The sequence below is a fragment of the Tiliqua scincoides genome, chromosome 9, assembly GCF_035046505.1.
Source record: "Tiliqua scincoides isolate rTilSci1 chromosome 9, rTilSci1.hap2, whole genome shotgun sequence".
Lineage (NCBI taxonomy): Eukaryota > Metazoa > Chordata > Lepidosauria > Squamata > Scincidae > Tiliqua > Tiliqua scincoides.
In genome coordinates, this window is record NC_089829.1 from 48,198,888 (window position 1) to 48,225,494 (window position 26,607).

The 26,607-nt window shown below is 48.7% G+C and overlaps 1 protein-coding gene across 4 annotated transcripts in view; it reads left to right on the plus strand.

The window, feature by feature from the left end:
* GNAO1 (G protein subunit alpha o1) overlaps window positions 1-26,607 on the plus strand; it is a 199,857-nt gene that overhangs the window by 123,990 nt on the left and 49,260 nt on the right. For all 4 annotated transcript variants that reach the window (XM_066636985.1, XM_066636984.1, XM_066636982.1 and 1 more), the window contains exon 4: window positions 18,086-18,246. In XM_066636985.1, coding sequence (XP_066493082.1) covers window positions 18,086-18,246 — 161 coding nt within the window. The remainder of the gene's footprint in view (window positions 1-18,085; window positions 18,247-26,607) is intronic.

Here is a 26,607-nt window from a genome sequence, read left to right on the forward strand (position 1 = left end):
AAAAGTTAAAAATCACGATCACGTCCCACGTCCGGGTTGCAATCTCAAAATCCAAAGTGATTTCCTATCACTATTTTTAACTGTTCTGAAGTGCAGGGCGCCCTGCAGAGGGGTCTACACCGCCTAGAGGCTACCACTGGCATAGGTAAGTGCCAAAATCCCCCTTAACCTCCAGCAACGGCATGATCCTGGCAATCACGTCGCCACAATCCCCCCACCCTTGCAAAGGCTTAGAGTGGTTCTCAAAATCTGCAGGAGTTTGTGTTTCTAAAAAGGTGATGTAGGTGCTATTTTTCAAGCCCTAATTGCTGGCGATGGAAGCTGTCTACTTGGGAGCGTAATGGATGCAGAGAAACCCCTCATGTTGATCACAGTGGCTATTTCCATGCTGCATTCAATCAAAGGAATCTTTTGTTTTTAATTACTTCTGAAAGCGAAAAATGCAAGCACATACCAAAAACGTAAATTAAAATAAAATATTCATACTGTTATTTTGATTTTATTGAGGACCAGAACTCTTTCTGCTTAAATGGAAAAGTTCATAATAGGAAGATCTCCACTCATATTCTCAGATTAGTATTTTCCATTCCCAAAGTTTTTTCCTATTGGTATTTATTTAATGGTAAGGCTCTGTTTATGGGCATCTTGTAATGTAATAATTGCTGGACATGATCATAATGTGAAAAACTCAGTACGTCCCTTGTGTGTTCCATCCATGAGGCCAATGGATGCAGTCATTTCTCGTGGTGGTGGTGTGGAGAGGGGTGTCATCTTTGGTCCACTTGCTGGCCTGTGCTGCTTCTCTTTCCGCTTTGGCTCCCTAGATCTGAAAAAGACGAGGGGAATGGAGCTTAAGAGGAAGAGTGGAAGAGAGGCGCTTAGTGGGCTAGAGCTTCAGAGACACTTCAGCCCATCATTCTCTTCTCTTCCACATATTCTTATTTACTCCATTCTTTTCCTTTTCAAACCAGGAAACAGGAGACAAGCAGTGATGACAAAGGCTGGCGTGCCAGCTAAGAGGAACAACATTTGGCAAGTTCTGGGAGGTCTTGCAGTGGAGGTTTTTAAAGGAGGTTTTGAGAAGCTCACCAGAGATAACTGTTTCATAAATGTTCCCTGCTTTATTCCCTGCATTGGTCTTCGTAGCCCAGCAATCTCTTTTCAGGAGCAACCAACAAAACAGATGCCTCTGAGAATCTCAGAAGCAGCTCTGGAAGACCATTGCTCCCACTCATTTCTTTGTCCCAGCATGTGGTGCTCAGGCTTGTTTCATTGGATTCCTGTACCTGTCCTCCGTGAATTTGCCTTCTCCTTTATTCAAAGGTTCATCTTAGCTAATTGAGGGCTCACTCCTACAGGTGCATTCCCTCAGCAGAAGGCCCTCTTTGTTGGCGTTGCAGATGCAGCAATGATGTGTGCAAAGGGCCACCAGCGCAAATGGCTGGCAATCACATGTGCACCACTGAACTGCCCAGCCACCAGAAGAGGTGCATGGGTGCAGGGGTGGACAGTGGGCCAGGAAGGGCCCTTTCAGTGGAGGAACCGGGTCTTATTCCCTGTTTTTCAACCTGCCCCACACCCTTTTGGACTTATGCCAGCTATATAGCTGACGTTGGTCCACAGAGACTAATAGGCCACCAAGGGTCTACCCAGAGGTAAGGGAAAATGTAGGTCTCCTGATAGCCCACCATAGTACACAGTGCCTGCCTCCACGGTGCTTCTGCATGCTTCAGCAGGGTAGGGGATAGAACTAAGCAGTGAAAAATGGAGAGATCGTCTTTTCTCTCTCACTGTTACTCCTGGTAGTTCTCTTCTCTCTCAGGAGGGTGATGGAATTGCATTATTCTGCCCAAAGAAAGACAGCCGGGCTCCCAAGTAGTGTACCTCCATCCTTAGAGCTGGAACTCCAGCTTGGCGCAAGAGTCCTGCCACCTCCATGTCTTTGATCCTTTTCTGGCAAGCACCGTCTATCTGGGAGCACTGAATGAAGACAAGGACAATGCTGGCAAGAACAGGTGGGCCTGTTACAAGGCTCTGAAGCTTTCTAGAAAAAATAATCGGAAGGATGCAACACAGAATGTGGGTCCTGCCAGGAAACCTGGCTGTTGCTGGAGCCGTTATCCAGAAAATCAGGGTGGGCACTTTGCCTGCCACCAAGGAGAGGAGTGCTTCCCTGACTGACCGACAGAGCAAGGAACAGAGGAGCCTGATTTATCACGCACATCATTCCGCCACAACAAGATCTGTGTCCCAATACTATCCGCAAGGCCCCGCTGGCGGAACATGCTTTCCGCAGGCAGAAGTGTCAGGATCCGGGCAGCAGTGCTGCACACGGGTAGCAGGTAAGGGAGCAGTGGGGTGTGTGAGAGCGGAATGGGGAGGAATGGGGGTGTTTCTGGGTGGGGAGAAGGGGAACCAGGGGTGCAGCAGTAGTACACCCAAATCTTATGCCTTCTTTTGGAAACCTCCCCTCTCCTTTTCCCTCCTTGGTCATATGGCACCAGAATAGATGGTGTCTCTCCAAGACCCATTGCTGGCCACAGTGGCTTTGACCTGGTCCCAGTTTTCCTCTCAAGGAACTCTGGAAATTCTCATTGTGTGGGCTGGTCTCAGGCGCAGAGGCTGAGGTCCCAGTGAGCCACCAAAAAGAGCCTCTTATGGTGAGTGATTTGCATCGGGACGCTTCGTGTTTGCAAGGCTGCCTGGTGTGAATATAGAATATGGAGATAAGGAAACATTGTGGGGTAGTTTGGAGAAGCTGCGCCCACATGACTGTGCAGTAGCCTGATGAGATGTGGGACGGAGGGGAAGTGGGCATCATGCTCGTGCTCCTCCACATCTTGGAAAAAACGGATTGATGTCGCTTCCAAACGGGCCCATTGAGGGTGGTGCTTTTCCCCACTTGCACATTGCCCCATAGAAACTGTCTCCCAGGATTTCCAGCTTCTGCCAGTGCACAGCAGTGTCTAGACTCTCCATCCATGCCCTTCATGAACTAGGTTTTCCTCCCAGATCATCCTCTCCAGATTCCTCTCATTAACAAGCAAGGTGGGCAGGAGGGACGTCTCCATTCATGGCATGAAAGCCAAAGGAAGACCAAAAAAGCTTCCAAGGGCATGATCCACTTTGTACCTGACTCAAGTGGCCATTCCGCCATGCCTGCTGCTGGATGTTGGGTGGCAAGGGCATCCAGCTTTTCCATGAAGAGAAGTGGGTGGATCTGAATCTGAAATCTAGATTAGCACTCATAAGTACACACACGCATGTACCTCAAGCTAATGCATGGGGGAGAAGATGCCTCCACACTGACTCTGTCCACCTCAGGTCTGAACAGAGGAAATGTGAGAGGAGTCTCCAGACTGCAATTGTCATATATTTTGCTGGCTAAGAAATGCTCCACCTGTAATCAGTAGTAAATGGTCTGGGTGGAAAGCTGCTGAGCCCCACAGAGAGCAGGTGGAAAGTCATCTGTCTCAAAAGAGGACTGTGTGGGGATATCAGGCAGAGATCTGGATGGGATGGAGACGACTTGGGTGGCAGAGACTGGATTGCAAAATATCTTTGTCACCAAAGAGGGGAGTGAGACTGGGCGGGGGGGGCAGAATTTGACATTTGGCTTGGAGGGCTTGTCCTGGCCCTGGAGGTAGACACAAAAGTGGGGATGCACATACCTTCTCCACGGTCAGGCAAGTACCAAATATGCCCCCCGCAACCTAGTGATGCATAGAAGCTGCCTACACTGGCGCCCCCTCGACCCCTGGATTTGAACATGAAAAAGAGAACAAAACAGAAAAGGAAGTGGGGGGGGAGTAAAGTCCCATCACTCTCTTTGCCTCCATCTGTCCTCCTGCCCTCCATTTGCCTCTTGCTCTTCTAATCCTGGGAGCAAGAGAAGGGCAGCTGGAGGCAACTCCTCACAGGTGGGCTGTCCCTGCATCCAGAACCATCGTCAATCTGCAGCCGGCTGGTGAGCTGATCATTATAGGTGGCCCAGAACAATGGAGCTGTGATGCACACAGGGCATGAATGTGCTGTAGTGCTCTGCAGTCATGTCACATTTAATTTTTCCTTTCCTTGAGCATTTATATCCTGTTACTTTGCTGGTCAGTGTTGTTAGCCTTGAAAACTACCGCATTGTTTATTTACCTGAACTCTTCATAGGCTGCCTTTCTACAGCAAAAGTGAATTAACAGCCATAGATGTGAAAGGTGGTCCTCCCATAAGCCCCAAGGAGCAGCGCAGGAGAGCCACAGGAGCTTGCTTTCTTTCTCACTATTGTCGATCCTGCTGCCGAAGAGCTTAGCGGCTGCTTTTCAAAGTGACTTGGCTCTTTGGCAGTGGACTGCTGTGCTGCGCTGCGCTTGCTGCTTCGACTTTTGCCCTCTTAGAATCCCACTGCAGATGGAGATGATGCAGAGAATTGCCCACCAGTTATCCATTAGGAAAATGAATTTAACGTGTGATCCGTGTTTTGAAATGAACAAACCCAGGTTGGCTTTCTGCATGTTTTCATTCCCTCCTTGCTTCACCATAAGAACAATGAGATTTGTGCCGTGCATTTCAGAAGCTCTGAAATTAAGTCCTCGCTCTTTGGTTCGTTAGCTAATCTTGACTTGATTTGCCTTTTGTTCTTGGCCCAAGAAATTCCCTCCCTCCCTCTCCTTACACTCTGTTTGGCAGATACTTTCTTTCTTGCTGTTGTTATCATCATCTCGCCATCACCCTATTCATTTTCCATAGGCTGCCTTCATTCTTGTAGCCTTGCAGCTAGGAGACAAGACGTTGCCTTGGTAACCAAGCCCTTTAGATAGCTGGAGGTTCTGGGATCATTGCACTTGGTCCTGAGTTCTTTTTCTGTACATCATTTTATTAACCAAACAAACATCTAGCAGGCTTCTTGCTAATGGAGGCGAGGTGGTGGCTGCATTTTCGTGGCACTATTCATTCCATTAAGGCACTCCCCCCGTCTCCATCACAATGCATCGCTGGCAGAGGATCCATGAGAAAATTGCCTCTCACATGTATACACGCTCTCTCGCGCTCTCTCTCTCTCGCGCTCTCTCTCTCTCTCTCTCTCACACACACACACACACACACACACACAAACAGAGAGAGAGAGAGGCTGTTTGTTGCAGGCTGAGCAGAAGGAGGCTTCTTAAGGGCCACTGAAGGGGCTCTTTGCCTGTTTCAGACCCCAAGTGATGCGTTTCAGAGGAGCTCAATATGCCTGCCCAACCGCCTGTTCCAGACATTGTATGAATGCCACTCAGGTCCTCGGCATCTCCATTCGCTGCTTCTCATCAGTTAGTCAAGATGTTCCTCTGTGGATGAGTTTCATAAACACACAGAGCCAGCCCAAGACATCCCGATGCCTGAGGCGGTGCACCCAATACTGCCTCCTCCCTCCCCCTTATTCAGCTGTACAGCAGCTGCCAGCACTGCTCTCTTCCTCTTACTCCCTGGCTTCAAAAAGGAAGTGTGGAGGACATTGATGGAACTTGACTGAATGCAAGAAGCTGAAGTGGGAGGAAGCGGGAGGGACAAAGGAGTTGGAGTGTGAGGGGGAGGAGTAAAGGCAGGTGGGCAGGCTCCTGATGCACCCACCTCAGCAGGCCTCATTGATGGTCCAGCCCTAACTGAATTGCTGCTGAGGTCATGGGTGTGAGATTGTGCTTAAGAAAGAACAAATGTTTGCTTGAACTGTTTGAGTACCCATGTTATTATATGGTGTTAAGTGCAACAAATCCTCTTGTTGGGCTGAAAGACAATAAGGAACAAGAAAGGCCATTTCAGTCAACTTAAAACCAGCATTAGAATCCCCAAAAGACTGGACACATGGAAACTGGGTGGAATAAAACTGTCTTCACACCTTTCTTAAAATCGGCCAGTTCCAAAGCTTGGCACACATCTCCAGGGAAGATATTGCACAAGCACAGTGCCACTGCTGTGAAGAACTCATGCCTTGTACCCACCAAGTGAACCTAAGATCCAAATCCTAACCAACTTTCCAGCATTGGCATAGCTGTGCCAATGGGATGTGCTGCATCCTGCGGTTGGGTTGCAGTCACAGAAGCCTCTTCAAAGTAAGGGAAAGTTTGTTCCCTTACCTCAGAGCTGCATTGCCCTGATGCTGGTGCTGGAAAGTGGGTTAGGATTGCGCCCTAACTTGATGATGGGCAAGAGGAGGCCTGGAGATATAGATCTGGGGCTCATGGGATGCGCATATGTTGGTCTTCTTTGTCTTGCTATGCAAAATACTCTCTAGCTGCAATCATTTTTATTTTATGTTGTTCTTTTTCCCAATACTTTTATCTTTTCTTACCATCCCAAAGTTGCCCAAGATGGCTCAGATATTTTTTTCAAAGGTGCAACCATTCTCATGAAAAACAGAGTAAAATAGTATTTCCTAAAACAATGCACAGCACATGATCAGCACAACACGTGGCTTCCCATGTTACGGTTATGGCAGATTCTGCTGCTTTCTCCTGCTAACCCTCAAATGCACATTGAAATCCCTCTCAGACTGGTGTAGCATGAGCTGCTTCTGTTTTGAGGAATGCAAACCTGGCTGATTCAAAGCTAAGAGGAAGCTGCTCGTTCCTCTAGAGTCGTTCCCACACTCCTAGAGGGGAGTTCGCAACCACGTGTTTGTGTGGGTGGGGAGGGGGGCAGTGATGGCACCTTAGATATCGCAGCGCTGCCACTATCAAAGGGCTTGTTTGTTACCGAGGCTTGCGGCCCCTCGGATCACCTCCATGGCTTCTGTCTGCAGTCCTTATCTCTGATCAGCAGCTACTTCCGGCTTTCATGGAAAACAGGTAGTAGCTTGAAAACAGAGATACGGCTTTCTTACAGCAGCTAAGGAGGAGATCAGAGGGGGCTGTGAGCCTCCAGGGTCCTGCAGGAGGCCAGCGCCACCCCCAGGTAAGTAAGAAAGCCCCTTGGAAGTGGCAGCTGCAATTGCCGAGACGCCTCGCTTCCATCAGAGCAGGGCCACACCCCTTAAGCAGGAATGCCCTGCTTCCAGTTCCCCTGATGGGTCACAACCCACCAGTTTAGGATCCACTGCTCTAAGTCATGGTAGTCCAACATGTGGCCCACGAATTGAGACCCTTTTTGGCAGCCTCAAAAGTCTGGCCACAACCCCCACACCACCTCCTTCTGCTTCAGAAGCCTTTTGGTCTCCCTGCCTCACCATTCCAGCTTCTCCTTTGGAGAAGAAGCCAGAACTGTGACGCAGGGAGATAGAAAACGTTCTGCATCCGCCAAATGACTTCAGCAGGCTCAGAACACAGAAGTAGTGATGTCATCATATCACCGCCAATTACTTCCGGGTTGGCACAGCTGGGGTCACACAAGGGCCATGTGGTCCCCGGCTGCTGAAAGCTGGAGCCCTGCTCTAGCTGTGTGGCCACTGTTAGTAAGACCCCAAATCCTGAATGACTACATGGATCAGCAAGTCAAACCTCCACATCTGGGGTTTTCTGAAGTCCTTCCTGGAGTAGGTAAGTTTTGAAGGATGCCATGGCAGTTGCAGGTACCATGTTGAAGAGCTGCGTCCTTCTTTTATTTCAGGAGAATGAGAATGCAGCAGTGGGCTTCTTTGGCCTGCGTTATGCAGCCAGCATAGGAGTCTTCAGAGACAGCGAGAGATGAATTGAACCCGGTGTCTCAAGACACTTTTGCACTGCACCACTAATGGCTGAAAGGTCAGCCTAACAGCCATTAAGACCAACTTCCCCCCATTCCTTCTCTCTCTGTTCTCTCACATGCTGTGAGCCAGTAAATTAATGCCCCCCCCCACCAATGCAGCCACACTAACACAGCATGCACTGCATGGGGGGGGGGGGTCAGTCACAGACATTCTTTCCCAAACATTGGGATAAACCTCCACTGCCTGAATGGCTCTCCTTGCCAGCCATTTTACTAGTGCAGGTCCGAGGAGAGTAAGGGAGAGGGAAGAGAAGAGGGAACAAGGGTGGGATCCTGGTGCACGCAGGTACTGCCAGGATCCACTCCTTTGCCTCCCACCTGCCCCCTCCCTGCCCTGCCACTCCTCCATTCCTACCCCTCCCACCAATTCACCAGCACTGGCAGTGAGTTGCATTAAGCTCTGAGACATGGCCTGGTGGAGCCTGCTGGGACCTGTGTCCACACAAGTGTCCATCACACCCACGAGGCAGTGATGACGTGCTGCTTCTGCTCCTCCTCATTGCCAGCTGGCAAGGCAGGCCCCTTGGGGCTGCTCACCAGGCAGTTGTGGGGAGCAAAGACGGCAGCGGGCTGTCTTCTTCCCCCAGTGCCATTTGGGACTTCCTGGATGTCCTGTCCCCCAGTTCTGTGTCAGAAAGCACATGCAGAGTGATCTGCACTTGGCTGGATGCCCACAAAACAAGAATAGCTGGACCAGACTGGCTGCAGTCACTAGTAATGCCCAGCAGAAGAACTGAAGGAGCACAAGAGCCAGGCTCACAAAACCCCCCAGGCCTCTGAACCAGGGAAGGTTTCGGGTTGGCTGGAAAAGTGCAGTGTCCCAGGAATCCTGGCCTGAAAAGTCAGTAGATGTAACCTCTGCAAACCAGCTGCTGCTTCCAACAGTAGAACTGGTGGAATTTATTTATGTTTTCACGTTTTTGTACCGGCCTTTCTCCACAGAGCTCAGGACGGTGTGCACAGCACTCCCTTCCTTTTGTCCTCACAACAACCCTCTGAGGTAGGTGAGGGTGAGAGAAAGTGACTGGCCCAACGTCACTCAGGAAGCTTCATGGCTGAGGGGGGATTTGAACCTGGATCTTCCAGGTCTACGTCCATAAGACTTAGGTCTAAGAATAAGCATGCTTGTGCTTGAGCCTAAGAATCCTAGAATTGATGGAGACATCAGGTGGCCTGACTGGATGAGTGGAGCCCACCTGGTTGATCCATCCCACCCCTTTACCCAGATAGGCTGGCATTCAGTCAAATGACAGGCCCCGAGGGGTCTGCAGTCTAGAAATTGACACTAAGGAGACAGCAGAGGAAGGGAAGTGGCAAGGCTGGAAGGGCCAAGCTGTGGAAGAGGATGCAATTGTATCCTGTACCTTGGGCTTAGTTACGGTGTTGTATAGGTGGAGCTGTCACAAGAAATTGACTAGGAGAGCTCAGAATATTAAGCAGGCTCAGTCCAAGGGGAAGTGGCATCTGATGCTGCCACTGCTGCCCCTGTGCCCCACCTTCTCCATTGCAGGATGAGAGGTGATGGTGGTGGCCATAGGTGGAGATAGGATGAGGAAATTATGACAGACGGTGATGGCAGCCCTTCTCCCGTGTCACCACTGCTGCTACCTGCCTTCCCCAGTCCCCGCGTCTGAATAACACAGCAGAGTGAGATGGAACATGAAAACCAAGAGAATGGAAAGTGGAAAGATGCTTCTCCCAGCTGTCCTTTTCCACCCTACTCTGTCACTCCGTTTCAAACCGTAGAGCAGCATAGAGAAGGGGGTGCGGAAGAAAATATGGCCAGTGTAGAGGTGGCCAATAGACGCAGGCTGTCTCTTGACCACCTGAAGCAGCCTGGCTCATCTCACCGCCCCCCATGAGAGATTTACCCCCTACCCAAAGCGGAAAAAACACCAAAGGGCTGCATTGCTCATTCACCATAGCACATTGTTTGACCCTAAGAATTGTGGGAAGTGAACTGAAGGAGGGCTGAATGTGGTGGAACTGGTAAGACAAAAGGAAACATGCAAATGTAACCAAGACACAAGTGATGTCTGCTCTGCCTTTAAATACACCAAAGACACTCACTCATCTGGAGTTAAATACAGCTCACGGTGGATGATTTATAGGGCATTCTCCTCATGCTGGGAAGCAGTGCTGGAACCCAGTAATTAGTTGCCTGTTCCTAGCTCAGTGCTGGGAGGTGGGGACCCACATCCACCCTGCAATTAATGGTGCGGATTTGTCAGCGAACAGCAGGGCTCTGGACATCGTCCGTGGGCTGCCACGGACTGCCCATGGGGAGGAGGCACTGTCATGCTTGAAACCCGTGCCCCGTTGTTCTAATTTTTAGTTAACATGTCAGAAACATACACTGTACATATTGCAGTAGATCTAATTTTACTGCTCACTTCCTGGGATGGGTGGACATTGTCTTCATTCTGTTTCTTTTCATTTGTTTTGTGTTTCTCCTTCCTTGTTGCTCTTTCTGTAGATCAGTGTTTTTGCTAAATTAAAAGTGTTTATCCTTTTACACAAACAATAACCCATTTTAAGAGGGCCTGTTCTAACTGCCCACCCCCAAAAGAGTCTGTGCCCCATGCTTTCCTGCCGTGATGTGCTCATGATTGACACAGGGCATCTCAGAGCAGTGACTCATGCAGAAATGCAACAAGCACATTCCTCTGAGGACCATGTTGTTGTTTTGGATTATAATGTTTTAGGCCAGGTTTAAATGTGACAGGAAAACATGGTTCCCTGCAATGAGAGCTGGCTTAAGGGAACCCCGTTCGCCTCTGCTCCTTCGTGTGCAAGAGGAGCTGAGTGAAATATTCTGCTTTTGCTTTAGCACTGATCTAGTGTCACTTGATAACACATTTGTAAGTATTAACTTGTTGCTTTGCAACAGCAGGTGGCCTGAATAATTCCTGGCTGGGTGGGCTTTATAATTCCCATCTTGTAAACTGAGATACTGATGCTTCAATCCTATACACACTTTCCTGGGAGTAAGTCCCATTGACCACAGTGGGATTTACTTCTGAGTGTACACTGGGCTCTGAGGGCCCAATCCTATCCAAATGTCCAGTGCTGGAACTAACATACCCTTACCTTGAGGAGGCCTCTTGACTTCCCTTCCGCTGCAGGATGCAGTGCATGCCCCGTTGCCGCTAGTGCTGCATCAGCTCTGGGAAACGGAAAAGGATTGGATCCGGTGGCTGGGAAGAAGTGGCTTGCCTGGTACCATCCAGTGCAGGGGGGTCAAACATAAGGCCAAATGCAGCCCCCGGAAGCACTTTCTCTGGCCCTTGTTATAACTGGGCTCTTTGAGTGTGATAATTGGGCTCTCTTGAAAATATGAACAAGATCGCACATTTTCTCTTCTGGGATTTGCAACTAATAAGTTTCTATGTGAGGAGAAAGAGCTTATTTCTGGCCATCATCTGCTTGATGATGTCACTTCCGGCCCTCAGTGGGCACCCTGAATGCCGTTCAGCCCACTATACCAAACGGCTTTCACATCCCTGGTGGTGCCAATGAGGTTGGATTGGGAATTCACAGTTCAGACTGCTAAGGCCCAACCCTGTGCCAGTGTCACACAGACGCCAGTGTCATTCCCATCACACCTTAAGCCTGTCCAGGCAGTGCCGTGCCAGCACAGTCCCCCCAACAATTCTGATGTGGCCCTTTCCAGCAACATCGACAGCACTGATGGAAACCCCAGCACAGCCTGTCACCTGTTGAGCAGCTTCCAGACATCGACACGGCATGAGTGCATCGTTGGAGTCGTGTCTGTGTCTGTGTCACTGGTGTGATATCCAAGGAGACAGTCACTGCATCCACCCAGCCCCAGTGCTGGTGGTCAGAGAAGAGCAAGCGGGGTGAACAGAGAAGGGGGCGGCTTAGGGCCCGCGGACAGCCAGCACTGGGGGGGTGAGCAGTGCAGCAACAGGGCACCTCCACGAAGCAGGAAGAGGGTCCCCAGGATGCCACACTCAAGGATAACACACTGGATGCCACACCATCACCACCCTTAAACCCGAGGCGCAATCCCCGTCTGTCACACGTGTCCAAGGAATAATTTTTTGCGCATCGCAGAGCGAGATTTAAAGGAGAGCTTCCTTAGAAGAGGGTGGTCGTGTGCAACCAGCACAGAGTCTATGGTGAGAGTTTGAGTCCCTCTGAGGACACTCAGTGCCTGGAGTGGAACTTTTGGTCAGGGGAGGAACTGGGACTAGTCGCAAGAGAAGCCACAATAGCACATAGCCTGCTGGGAGGGTTATCCTTGCCTGCTGCTTACAATCTCATTCGGAACCGACTATTTGATGTAGAGAAACAGGATTTACAAGCCGCAGCCCGTAAATCTTGTTCCCCTCTGTGTTTTGGTCTTTCGTGACCCTGTGATTCGGGTTCAAGCCATCTCTCATGCGTTCCCTCAGATTCGTAGAGCCAGGTTTAATATCCTGCCTACGAACGTGCGGGGAGCAAAATGTAATCGGTCATTGGAGAGTTCCCAGTCATATTCCTGTGATCTAACCTCAACTGAGTCTTTGGCCCATGTGCCATTTTATTGCCCCCATATACTGATTTACATCATCAATTCCCATTCCCATTTCTGGAAAACTTTCATGGATCGGATATTGACGCTGTTCGGTATCTGCTGGATGGCAGCAAGGAGTGTTGCTTGTGTTCTCTGTGTTGTCAAGGCGCAAATTTCTATGTATTTCTGCTCCCCTATATAGTGACCCTGAGCAATGAGTAGTTTCAACCTTGGCCGTTTTATCCCTCTGCTTATTGTAAGCTTTTTATGTTGCCATTGCTACCATTTATCAGATATTGTTCACGCCAGTAAAGGTTAAAATAAAATCAAGTCGGGTCCTGGTAACTCAGTGCACAAGACGAAGGGAGGAAGTGCGCCTTCCTGACAGGGAGAAGTGAGCAGGAAGTGAGAGGCCTCAGGGCCCTATGGTGGGGTGGGGTGGGGTGGAGTACCAGTGCTGGTTTCAGTCCCCCTCTGGGCATTTGGCTGGCAATAAGCCATGAAGGTAGGTCAGTGTGGCTGTGAAGAAGTCCAATTCCGTGCTTGGAATCCTTGTTCAAGAGATTGACAGCCAGTCCGGTGTGTGTTGCTGCTGATGGCCATAAAGCAGCCAGAGCCAGTCGCGTAAGTAGCAAAGCGCAAAAGAGAGCGACCAAAACGATTCCTGGGCTGGGACACCTCCCTTATGAGGAAAGGCTGCAGTGTTTGAGGCTCTTCAGTCTAGAACAGGGTGAGCAAACCCCGGCCTGGGAGCCATTTGCAGCCTGTGGGAGTCCCCCAATCTGGCCCGCAGGGAGCCCCAGTCTCCAATGAGTCTCTGGCCCATCAGAGACTATGGAGCCTGCACTGGCCTGTGACTGCCGGTCATGACCGCCAACTGAGAGCTGCAGGCCGAGTTACGAGGCCTTGTGCAGCCTCCATGTGTTTTCTTCTTTTCCCTGAGCATTATTTTAAACGACTCTCGGCCAGTTGCCTCTGAACAACTTGTGTCTCCGTGTGTTAGTGGCTTGGTTGGTCTGTTTTCACTGTGCAAGAGGTGTGTGGCAAACAGTTTATAGTTCTCATGTGGTTCTACATGCCTGTATTATAGTTTTCATGTGCATTATAAATAAGCTCAGTAAAATTCATTCATTCATTCATATACGTTACGTCTCTAATGAATTCATTTATGTAAACTTATGCAAACCTATTCAAATTTGAAATGTAAATTAATTTTTTCCCCAGCCCCCAACATAGTGTCAGAGAGACGATGTGGCCCTCCTGCCAAAATGTTTGCCCACCCCTGGTCTAGAAAAAGGTGCTTGAGGGGGGACATGATTGAGACATACAAAATTCTGCAGGGGATGGATAGAGTAGATAGAGATGCTCTTTTCCTCTCACACAACACCAGAATCAGAGGACATCCACTAACATTAGGTGTTGGGAGAGTTAGGACGGACAAAAGAAAATATTTCTTTACTCAGCATGTGGTTGGTCTGTGGAGTTCATTGCCACAGGATGTGGTGATGGCATCTGGCCTGGATGCCTTTAAAAGGGGAGTGAACAAATTTCTGGAGGAAAAGTCCATCACAGGTTACAAGCCATGACATGTATTGTGCAACCTCCTGATTTTAGAAATCTTTTTTGATTTTTAACATTATAGAAGCCGCCTTGGGTCCCTTCAAGGAGAAAGGTGGGGTATAAATCAAGTAAATAAATTTAGAAGTGGGTTACCTCAGAATGTCAGATTCAAGTGAAGGCACCAGGGTGCAGATCTCATGTTATCTAGTGTACTCCCTGAGGCATTTGGTGGGTCACTGTGAGATACAGGAAGCTGGACTAGGTGGGCCTTTGGCCTGATCCATCGATCTGTTCTTAGGTTCAGTTCTGGTCACCACATCTCAAAAAGGATATACTAGAAATGGAAAAGGTGCAAAAGAGAGTGGCCAAAATGATTGCTGGGCTGGCGCATCTCCTTTATGAGAAAAAGCTACAGTGTTTGGGGCTCTTTAGAGAGAAAAGGTGCCTGAAGGGGGACATGATTGCAACATACAAAATTAGGCAGGGGATGGACAGAGTAGAGAGACGGGTTTTTGGTCACACAGCTCCAGTCACGTTTGGAGGAGTTGGGGTGGCCATGGAAGGTGTACCCCCGTTGGCACTCCTTCTAGCTATGCCACTGATGCAAGTCACCAACACATGGCACGCTGCAAGGTACCTTTTGTGGTAGAGCCACTGGTCCTTATTTACCCTGCCTTCTCCCAGACTCATAGTCAGGGGGTGATGGGGGAAGGGACTGTAGATGTTTCTTTACCGTCACATTATTCCCTCTGCACAGCAGTTTGCAATGCTCTAAAGCAGAAGCCAAACCAGGTCCCCCTCCCTGCTTCTCTTTGACTGGGCACTCGTCCAACTTCAGAGATTCTGTAGCAGCTGAGACAGCCTGGCCTGCCGTTTTCTCCCATCACCATCTCCTTTTGCACAACTACTCTCAGTGCTGTAAGCAGAAGCCAAGACTCGGCGCAGGGTAACTGCTGCTGGTGTTCCACAGGCTGCTGGTGTTCTGTTTTTGTCCTGGTCCACTGCCGCATAGCATCCTTCCCTAGCATCTAAACCAGGGGTGCTCAAACCCCGGCCCTGGGGCCACATGTGGCCCTCAAGGCTTCTCAATGCACCCCTCAGGGAGCCCCCAGTCTCCAATGAGCCTCTGGCCCTCCACAGATTTGTTGGAGCCCGCACTGGCCTGATGCAACTGCTCTCAGTGTGAGGGCGACTCTCGCCTGAGCTGTGGGATGAGAGCTCCCTCCACTGCTTGCTGTTTCACATTTGTTATGCAGTAGCAGCAGCAAAGGAAGGGCCAGCCTTGCTTTGTGCAAGGTCTTTTATAGGCCTTGAGCAATTGCAAGACCTTCATTCATTCATACAAGTTCATCTTTAATATATTCATTTATGTAAATTTATGCAATTTATTCAAATTTTAAATGTAAATTCATTCTTTTTTTTCCCCGGCCCCCGACACAGTGTCAGAGAGATGATGTGGCCCTCCAGCCAAAAACTTTGGACACCCCTGTTCTAAACATAACAAGAGTCTTGGTGTCCTGTGTGTGAAGCCAATTGTATGCCCCAGCCATGGGCCTGAAGGCTGAAACTGGGCTCTGTATCAAGTGTGTGTGTGACTTTTCCAGTGCTTGTGGCGCTTAAAATAAAGAGTAAATCATAAGTAAATAAGCAAATCCTGAGTCTGGCATCCCTGTTCCCTGGTACCCCAGCCTCCAAATGCCAAGTGCAAGGTGGTGGCAACAGAATATGGATGTCTAGTTGTCTTGAGTGCTCCTTGGGAAATCTGGTCAACCACAGTGAGATCCAGGAAGCTGGACCAGGTGGACTGTAGAGAAGAAAATGGGAAGCACAGCAAGAAGAAAAGGGTCATCGTGTCACCTTCCAGCAAACAGCCTGTTTGTGCCTCTCAGTCCAGCCATCCCTTGAGTGCCCACTTGTCTATTTTTGGCTCCCTCCTGTCTGAAATACCACCACAGTATTCATTAAATGAGACCCCAGTAGGATGGGAACTGCTAGGGTTGCACGCGGTGTGTTTCTGTTTTGTTTTCTTTAATTGCACACTTCGCTACAGATGGCAAAGCCTGGCAGGAGGTGTATGTCCCACTGCCTTAGGGAGGGGGGTGCAAGAGACTGAGGAAGGCTGGGGGGAAGAGGGAAGAGAAAGAGATTCAGGCAGGCCTTGCTTCAGAATCTGGCCTGCTGGGCTCAGAGGGGGGACAAAGAAGTGAAGGTCATTCACAGTTTGAGTGTGTCCTGGAGAGCAAGAACAGAAAGGGCCGTCCTCTCCACTTGGACTGTTAATTGCTTGTTAAGTCTGCTAACAAAAGCACACATTGAGGGCCTGGACCCGGTGCCCTTTCAGTGGGTAGTTGTGTGGTGTGGAGATGCTTTTTTAAATCATTAAATCTCTATGCGTGGTTTTTAAAAAATAAAAATAAACCCTGTTAGTCTAAATGAAGAGCTGTTTCGGAAGGTACATGGAGTAAAGCTCCCTTTTGGAACCCCAAATCTGCAGGAGAATTGATGTGCTCTTGTCCCTTCTCCATTGACTGTTGATGGCCCCTTTCTCTTACGTTGGAACTGTTACAGCTTCAAAACATTGATTTATTTATCTTTGCATTAAGTGGCGGGGAGGTACCATTTCTGCTGATTTTGTGGCTTCCAAAATAACTTCTGTCTTGACATATTAGCTCAGCCTCTGTCCCAAACTGAGGACTTCGTTGTCACTTGAGAGCCCATTGAGTTCCCTTATTTAGCTTTGGATTCTGCTGTATCATCACTGTCCATTGATGTCCTTCCTCTGTCTTCCATTTGCTTGTGTTGAAATTAGATATGTGCCCCAAGGCATGGCACTGCTTGAATAAGGTGCCTCTTCTTTAAGACCACATTCAGTACAGTCTGTTCACACTGTAACACAAAAAGAAGTGAGACATTTCTTGGAAGGATATGGGACAAGTAGAAACAGCATGGCTGGAAGTTTGGGTTGAAAATCTTGGGCACTACTCCTTTTTCTGCCCTTGTTGGATTTGAAAGGAGGAGGGGACGGAGTGGGAGAAGAAGGAAGGAGAGTGGTGGGCTAGAATATCTCCTTGGACATTCTCTCGGCCAGTGCCTCCCAATCTGTGGGTGGGGATTCACATCTCTTGGTGAATTCTGACTCCACAAGCCTCATCATCCACTCTCTTTGGAATCCACCCCTCCTTACCTCAGTCTGCCCCCCAGATTTGTTCCACCCACTCCTGCTTCCCAGTGGCCCCATGAGCTGACTTCATAGGGCCAGGGCTTGTTGTTGGGCTGCTGGCGCATGGCCTGGGGCACTTACTGCTTGCAGCAGGGGCCAGGCCACACTGTAGGGACTGTTGCCTTTTCTGGCAGCCACAAAGCATGCTGTGCTGCCAGACACACAAGTTCTGCCAGTGCATTGGATTGGGATTGTGTGACTCTTTGGCTTAGGACCAATCTCGTCCAACTATTAGCTTTCAACCTGCTATGTTGCCTTCTTTATGCACATTTGCAGGCTGGCAGACCTATCTTGGAGAGAGCATATTCTCATTCTGGAGGGTTCTTTGTCTCACTAGACTGCTGCCTGCTCACCAAACAGCCCTGTTCCTCCAAAGCAGATCTCTTTATTTCCTGGTCACCTGCCACTTGGAATCACGTTCTTCCAAAAGAGAACTGCTGGAGCAGGACTTCTCAGTCAGACCCATTTCTCTGCCTGATGTGCTTCCGCTGCTCAAGAAACCAAGAATGCAGAAGGGTCAAGTGTCATGATGCTGTATGGAACTAAGAAGTGACCAACACCTGACCAAGGATCTTGGCACCAGTGGGGCATGCCAGTGGCCATGCCATGCAGGAGTGGGGCATGCCAGATCCTACCCTAATTTTTCCAGCCAAACAAACCCTCTACTCTCCTCAGACTTCTGCCAGCAAAATAGCTAACATAGGTCTGAGGAGACCCATGGATAGTCAGGCAGCCTCTGAAGAAGTAAATCAAATTTATTTGTCCCCCCACTACAGCATCCAGCTCCCACTCCAGCAGTGTAGTTGCATTGCATAGGTGGTGGGGGGGGGGGGTAAGCTATGCATTACATAGATGGGGGCATAAGTTGCATAATTTGACCTGACTCCAGAATTTGACCAAGGCAGTCACAAAATGTGGCCGCTCCATCCCTGGTGGTCCATAGCCATGGATATGGCCTGTTGTTGACCCAGCATGTCTGGAGAAGCTTCTTCCTAGGATCCAGGAGAGGCCGGCTCTCTGGCTTTCATGCATTCACCAACCTGACATCTGTCTCCTTGTCTCTCTCTCTCTAGGCTGATGCAAAGATGGTTTGCGACGTTGTGAGTCGGATGGAGGACACAGAACCCTTCTCTCCAGAGCTGCTTTCGGCAATGATGAGACTTTGGGCAGACTCTGGCATCCAGGAATGCTTCAACCGGTCCCGAGAATATCAACTCAATGACTCTGCTCAGTAGTAAGTGTTGAATCATGTCTGAGGCTGGAGCTCAGGTGCTTTGCATCCACAGAGCCCTCTATTTTCAATCTCTGGCGAGTTCAGGTTAATAAAACTGATTGTTGGGTGAGGAGTTGGGCAGGGAAGTTACGGTGGGGCAGGTGGAAGGAGAGGAAGCTGGAATGAAAAGTGGACTGAAGCAGAAAAATGCATTGGCCAGAACTGGAGTACAGGGTCTGTGTGGCAGCTCTCAGGATTGTTCCCAAATCTGAATCACTACTGCCAGGCTGAGTAGATTTTCAGAGTTGAGTCTAAGGGAGGTGCCCTGTGGGTAGGGGTGTGTGGGCCCCAGGAGTGACGTGAGGGGTGGCAGCGGGGTCCCCTGGGGGTCCGTCTCCTGTGGCAGTCAGCTGGCCCAAGTAGCCTCAGTGGAGGAAAGAGTTACTTCTTCTGGCTCCTTCTCCCCACAGACGGAGGTTTCCCCACTTCTGTGGTCGTGGGGCTCCTTAGCAGCCTGGCCTCGCTGCAGCAGGCTGCCTCCTCCCCCTCCCCCCCAGCTGGGCCAGCCCCTCTCAGGCCCGCCCCTTCCTCCACTGGGGCTTTAAGGCCTCCCCTCCCCCTCACCTTGGAAGTTCCCCCCTCTCAACCTCTGACAGTGTTTTTATTTTTTTGTAATTTTAATTTTTTTAACTTTTGTTTAAAATGCATAAAAACATCAAACGCCACCTTTTGGTGTTAAAGAGATTTTCTAGGAATTAAAATAGATCACTTTTCCAGTTAGAAATAATTCTGTAGCTGCATCTACTGACTATGAGCGCAATCCAGAGAGGAACTTGGGCCGGTGCAAACAATAATGACAATAACAATGACAATTGTTATGTTCCACATCCCAGCTGCTAGTTCTCTAGCTGGACTTGGCGTTAATTACTAGCCTTGGACGTCGTAATATGTTTGCAAATGATTGGTGCTGAACCGAGCAGGGGAGCTTTTTGAATGTGACCAACAGTGATTTTGTCAACATTCAGATGTTTTAAATACAGTTCAAGTGTTTTTGGGACTGCACCCAGTGCACCAGTTACCACTGGAATAACCACTGCTGGTTTACACCATAATCTTTGGGTTTCAATTTTTAAATTCTGAAATTTACTAATTTTTTCATGTTCTTTTTTGTCAATTCTGCTATCACCAGGTATTGCTGTATCTGCGATAGTCACTTAATTTTTTTCTATTACTGTGATGTCTGGTGTATTGCATGCCAAAACTTTTCAGTTTGTATTTGAGAATCCCACAAGATTTTCACTCTCTTATTTTTTGGTACTTTTTCTGGTTTATGCTCCCACCAATTTTTGGCTGGTTTTTATTGTTATTGTTATTGTTATTAATTTTTTTAAAAATTCGCATCAAAATGACAACACAGCTAATAGTGATCGTATACACACAAAAACCACAACATTTATCAGCTGGTGAATACTCATCCACATGGACATCTGCCTGACGTCTAGGTGTAGATGAGGTACCGACAAAGGATGGACACTGTGCCAATTATGGCGGTCTTCTGTAATTCAACTGGTGCTATTGCGGGGCGTCCAGTTGTGCAAAGTACTCGTTAAATTGTGATGACATTGTTCCTAGCGTGACAATTACTACCAGCAGCACTTTTACATGCGTCATCCAGATTCGTGTCAATTCTATGCACAGGTCGCGGTATGTGGTTACTTTCTCCTGTTCCTTCTCCAAAATTTGTGACTCGCTAGGAATGGCAACATCTATGATTAACACGCGCCTGGCATCTATGATGGTAATATCTGGAGTATTGGCCTCCATGCGTCTGTCAGTCTGTATCCGGAAGTCCCACAGGATTTTGACCTCTTCATTTTCTACTACTCTTTCTACCTGGTGCTGCCACGGCTTTTCTGATGTGGGTATGCTGCACTGTTTACAGAAGGCCCAGTGAACTAATTTAGCCACATAATTGTGCCGTTCTTTGTAATCGGTGTTGGCTATTTTGGGACATTCGCAAATGAGATTATTGATTGTTTTGTCCCATTTTTTGCATAAACGACATTTACTATCATCACTGGTGCCTTGTATTTTTGTCTTCATTACATTCGTTTGCAGAGCCTGATCTTGTGCGGCTGGAATCAGTCCTTCAGTCTCCCTCTTGATGGTGCCTGTTCTTAACCATGCCCAACTCAAGCTGTTATTGCTCTTGCCTTCTTTACCTTTAATGAATTGTCTGTGCAATAGCTTTTCTCTCCAGCTGTTGACCCGTTTTTCATACTCTTAGTTTTTGTACTCCTCTTTACTTTCTGCAACTTTCATCAAGTTTTCTGACTTAACTGCTTCTATCAACTTTTCCAAGCTTGATAGAGTCATTCAGTCCTCACTTTTCCTCTTCTACTGTTTGTTGTACTTGCAAAAGCTCCTGGCCTCCAGTCTTCCTCGGTAGGTACAGTCAGTCAGCGTCACTTCTGGGATGCGGCAAGTGGTGAACGTTCATCAGTTTACGGGTTTTCCGCTCAATAATAATAATAATAGTTATTATTATTAATAGTTATTATTATTATTACACATTCTCACAAAGAGAATTATTTTTAATTCTCTTTATTTTTAAATAAATAATAAATAATAATAAATAATAAATTATTTATTGATAATTAATAATTATTACACACTCTCACAAAAACAGTCTGGTCCAACAAGAAGCTGACGGAACATACCAAGATCATACCAATAATTATTACATACCAATATGTAATTGGAACATACGGAACACACGGAACATACCAATAATTATTACACACTCTCACAAAGAGAGTCTGGTCCAACAAGAAGCTGACGGAACATACCAAGATCCAGGTCTACAGAGCTTGCGTCCTGAGTACACTTCTGTACTGCAGCAAGTCATGGACTCTTCGCTCACAACAGGAGAGGAAACTGAATGCTTTCCACATGCGCTGCCTCCGACGCATTCTCGGCATCACCTGGCAGGACAAAGTTCCAAACAACACAGTCCTGGAACGTGTTGGAATCCCTAGCATGGGATTCGTGGGTTGATGGGAGGGGTAGTGTCAAACAACACAGTCCTGGAACAAGCTGGAATCCCCAGTGTGTATGCACTGCTGAAACAGAAACGCCTGCGTTGGCTCAGTCATGTCGTGAGAAGGGATGATGGCCGGATCCCAAAGGATCTCCTCTGTGGAGAACTCATGCAGGGAAAGCACCCTACAGGTAGACCACAGCTGCGATACAAGGACATCTGCAAGAGGGATCTGAAGGCCTTAGGGATGGACCTCAACAAGTGGGAAACCCTGGCCTCTGAGCGGCCCGCTTGGAGGCAGGCTGTGCAGCATGGCCTTTCCCAGTTTGAAGAGACACTTGGCCAACAGTCTGAGGCTAAGAGGCAAAGAAGGAAGGCCCACAGCCAGGAGACAGACCAGAGACAATTGGCCTTTATTATTATTATTATTATTATTATTATTATTATTATTATTATTATTATATTTTCACACAGTCATGTTGTTTTTGACTGGACTTTGCTTGTATTCACCTGTCGAGTCCTTCCAAAAGACCAAGCTATTTTTTGTCTTCATTGTGTTGTTGTTCTTATTATCTTACATATAGCAGCTGCCTGTTCTTTAGCTGGACTTGGAGTTAATTACTCCACCCAGGGACCGAGGACATTGTAATGTACAAATATTTTGTGCTGAACCAGGCAGAGTAGCTTTTTATATTTAACTGATATAAGATCATCAGAACAGCCCCACTGGATCAGGCCACAGGCCCACCTAGTCCAGCTTCCTGTATCTCACAGCGGCCCACCAAATGCCCAGGGAGCACACCAGATAACGAGATGTGCAAGGCCTCCTGGGAATTGTAGTTAAGAACATAAGAACAGCCCCACTGGATCAGGCCATAGGCCCATCTAGTCCAGCTTCCTGTATCTCACAGCAGCCCACCAAATGCCCCAGGGAGCACACCAGATAACAAGAGACCTGCAAGGCTTTCTGGGAATTGTAGTTTAAGAACATAAGAACAACCCCACTGGATCAGGCCATAGGCCCATCTAGTCCAGCTTCCTGTATCTCACAGCGGCCCACCAAATGTCCCAGGGAGCACACCAGATAACAAGAGACCTGCTTCCTGGTACCCTCCATTGATAATAATTTTGTCAATGTTCAGATGTTTTAAATGCAGTTCAAGCATTTTTGGGACTGCACCCAGTGTACCAGTCACCACTGCTGGTTTGTGCCATAATCTTTGGGACACCACCTTGTAGTGGTGGTGGGGCTTGCATGCTTCAGTGAGGCAGGGGGCTAAGCTGGACAGGGCCACCCAAAGGAGACAAGCCTCTGCTGAGAAGTCAGACTAACAGCCCGATCCCAACTTGCACTAGAACAGGCAGGCCAGTGGGCCTGCGCTGTACCCAGTGCAAGCAGGAGCAAAGGGAAACTTTTCCCCTTACCTTCGAGAGAGCCACTGCAGTCCTAATGGGGCTACTTGGATCTGCGCCACCTCAGGAGGTGGTGCAAATCCAGGCAGCTTGAGGCTGCCTGGGAATGAGGTTAGGATCTGTCATAAGTCCCGAATCCTGCCCTGCCTCCTGCTCCCTGCCCACTCCTCCCCGGGAGCGCCACCTCCTCCTCACGCCCCTCCCAGACCCCTGCATCGGCCAAGCTCAGCAGGCACAAAACGTACCTCTTCCCGGGCCATGGCAGCAGAGGGAGGCCGGCACACATCCATGCCCGGCCTCACTCCCCTCAGAGCGACGCAAGAGTGTTTTACAGCACTTTCGTGACACTCCTGTCACCCATGGACTGTCACCGGCCCATGGGGCAGTTTGGATTGCACCCTAAATATGTCCCAAACCCATTCTTAGTATGGGGAAACAAATAAAACATAATCCTATACTGGATCGGTTGTTACCCAGGTCAGCAAGGACCACATCAGGTATTAGAGTACCTGGACATGTGCCAACAAATGGACTGCACGACTCAGGAGCTACAGCTGGGCAACCAGGGCTGAGCCGTGTGAGGTTACGGGAAGGAAGACAACTAAATAGTGTGGCTGGAAATCGCTCAGTAATGGCTTGTTACTGCAACTCTGAGCCAGAAAAAAGAGGACATCAAACACAAATGTATCATTATTATTATTATTATTATTATTATTATTATTATTATTATTATTATTATTATTATTTCTTGCATATCCCAGCTGCCCATTCTTTAGCTGGACTTGGTGTTAATCACTAGCCAGGCCCCACCAAGGGGCCTAGTACACTGTAATGTATTTACAGATCATGTGTGCTGGATCAAGCAGGGTAGCTTTTTGAATTTGACTGATAGTGATTTTGTCAACGTTCAGATGTTTTAAATGCATCAAGCATGTTATTGTCCTCATCATCTTGCATGTCACAGCTGCCTGTTCTTGAGCTGGACAGGTTTGGTTTGGGGCTCTCTTCCTCTGCTACCAATACCTGCCCCTTCCCACAGCACCTCAGATTCCAAAGCCAAATATATTGCTGGGGGTACATTTATTTAATTAGCTTGAAATACAAGTATTTATTTCCCTGCCTTTTCAAGCCCTGACAGGCAGCTCAAGGAGGCTTACAAAAAAATAATGAAAAATTGGAGGAAGAAAGCAAAAAGCAAAAACACAACAGTGATTTCATCAAAAGCAAACAGCAACAAATTGAAAGCAAACAACCAAACGGAAAGCCCAGCAGAGTCAAAAAAGCTGGAGCGCCTTTTGTAATAGGAACACAAAGCAGTCAGCTGGCTGCGAGATGCAGATATGCTTCCACTCCCCTTCCAAATGCCAGAAGGGGGGCAGGTGCTTCTGATCAGGGTGGAGAATGTATTTTCTAGGCTGGGTGTCATCATGAAAAAGCTCCACTGCTGCCCACCAATAACAAAGGCAATGGTGCCCACAACAGTGTGAGGCCCTCAGGGATGGGCAGACTCATAAGAGGATAGACCAGCAATTTTCATGGCACACTGAGAAGGTGCTGAAACGGTCAAGGGACATCATCAGTTTTAGGACAATTGACAAGGCACACCACACTGCCGGTGGGAGACTCGTATCTCCCAATGGGCCAACTAGTGTATGACTCTTCCCCAAACTCCAAACTGCAAGTGACACACTTGCAGACCATTTGTGGCACACCAATGTGCCACGGCACAGAGGTTGAAAATCACCACTGATAGACAGTCTTCAAAAGTCTAGGACCAAAACCATTAAGGCCTTTATGGGTCATCACCCTTGCTTTGAATTCTGCTTGGAAATGTACAGGAAGTCAGTGGAGAGGTAATAGGAAGGGTGTGACCTGGTCCCACCCCCCTGGTGCCACTCTAAAGCTTTGCAACTGCATTCTATACTAGTTGGATTTGGAGCAATCTTCACAGACAGCACCACAAAGAATGCACCACAGTAGTCCAACCTTGGTCTCACCAGAGTGAGATCTGCCTGAGACAAGGCCGGATGCTGTTGATCCCACCACCTAAGCCGGTTAAAGGCAATCGAGCAAGCATCATAGGACATCCAAGCTCAAGGACTGATCCAGAAGCATTCCTTAGCTACAAGCTTGATCCTTTAAGAGTGCAGTCCAGAGTGCTTGATCAGCTAGTGCAAGTCCCTTGCACCAGCCCAGGAGTTTTGCAACTGTGCTGTAAAGCACTTTCATGAATACCCTGGAACAGGCCAGGCTGGCGAAAGGGCAGGAGGGGTGGTCTGGAGGTTGAACTAGCCCCTTACCTGTAAAGGCTAAGCAGGATCAGCTGCTTGGGACTTGTCTGTGATGGGTGAGTGGAAGCTGCTGGCAAGAGAGGAAGGAAGTGGAGGCATGTGGAGTGTGGAGGAGTCAGCAAGAAATGGACAACATCTTGAGAACCAGCCTATGTGTATTGCAGCTGCCTGTGGACGCTTGGAAAGCACAAGATCTGTGCAGCCATGATGACAATTGCACTATGAAGGGAGTGCAATATCTGGAGAAATGGAAGGTTCTGTGACTTCTTCTCATGGAAGAACACTTGTAAAAACACACATTTTTAAAAAATGGGGTTTACGGTCAGCGAGAATAAAGTCTATGAGTCTACGAGAGTGGCAGTACATAAATACAGGTGTCCCCCTGCATCTGCTGGTTTTTATTCCTTTCCAGCCCCCCAGCCCCCCAACGGATATGGAACCCATGGATGTGGGCTATGTATTTGGGCAAATCTTGAGCTTTCTTAGCAACCTCAGTCTCTGAAATAATGAATAAGTTGCTAGAGCCACGTCCACGTGGTGGAAGAGAGGTCTGGTCCACAGCCACCCCTCCTCTGACATCACTGCAGCTGGAGAACTGTTTGTGTGACTGTATGGTTATGACTGGACTATGATTGAATATATAAGGGTTCAATCCTAACCAGTGCACACTGGCTCACACTGTCACAAATGTGCCATAAGGCACGTTTGCGGGTCCTCCAGTGCTAGCTCAGCACTAACCGGCAGTGGGCTAGCACCAGTGGGGCACCAGAGCTCCGTGGACCACCGGGCAGCAGAGAGGCAGGTGGGGCATGGGGGGGGCGGCTCCACCGGATCCTGAGCCTCTGTCAGGCCATCTGCCCAACATGGAGGCTCTAAATTCTACGCCGACCCCCAGGTCATTGTAGAATTGAGTAGCCTCATTGCGGGGCCACTGTCTTCACCCAGAGGAAGGGGACGAAAGCCCTTTCTCCTGAGGAGGTGGTGGTGGCTGCCTGGGGCATGCTGGGCGCCACTGCAGCCCCCTGCACAGGCAGCCCAAGATTGGCCTGTAAGTTCATCGGACAAAAGCAGGCCCAACTCAGTGACTGCTGGGGCACCCCCTCTGGTATTCTTCAACACTTGTCAGGGAGAGCCTGTCAGGGGGCAATGCTTGGCCGTCCTCCCACCTTCCAGGTCCTGATGCATTTGCTACACCAGGCAGTGATACAAATGACAGTTCACCCAGGACTGCCTGTGACCACTTGGGATCTGGTTAGCCCTTTAGAAGTGAAAGTGGAACAATCGCACTCCACTTCCGCTAAACCGGAAGTGGAGCACAATTGCTCCACTTTCACTTTTGCAGTTTTGTGCCCTGTAGGCAGTCGTGCACCCCCGGGGAGCTGCAGGAGGCTCTGGTAAGTGCACCCAAACCCCTGCAGCCCCCTGAGCGGCGTGATCCATAGGCACGAGCATAGGCTGGCACAGTTAGTCCCCTTTATCTTTTACGGAAATTAAGTTTAAAGAGTAGGAGTGCTTGACCTGGCTATATGCGCTTTCCCTGATCTTCTTTGTTTCCATTTGCCTGCCTCTGGTGGCAAATTTTAGCTTGTAAGTTCCTCAGGGCAGAAACCTATCTCTTTGCTATGCACATTAATGATG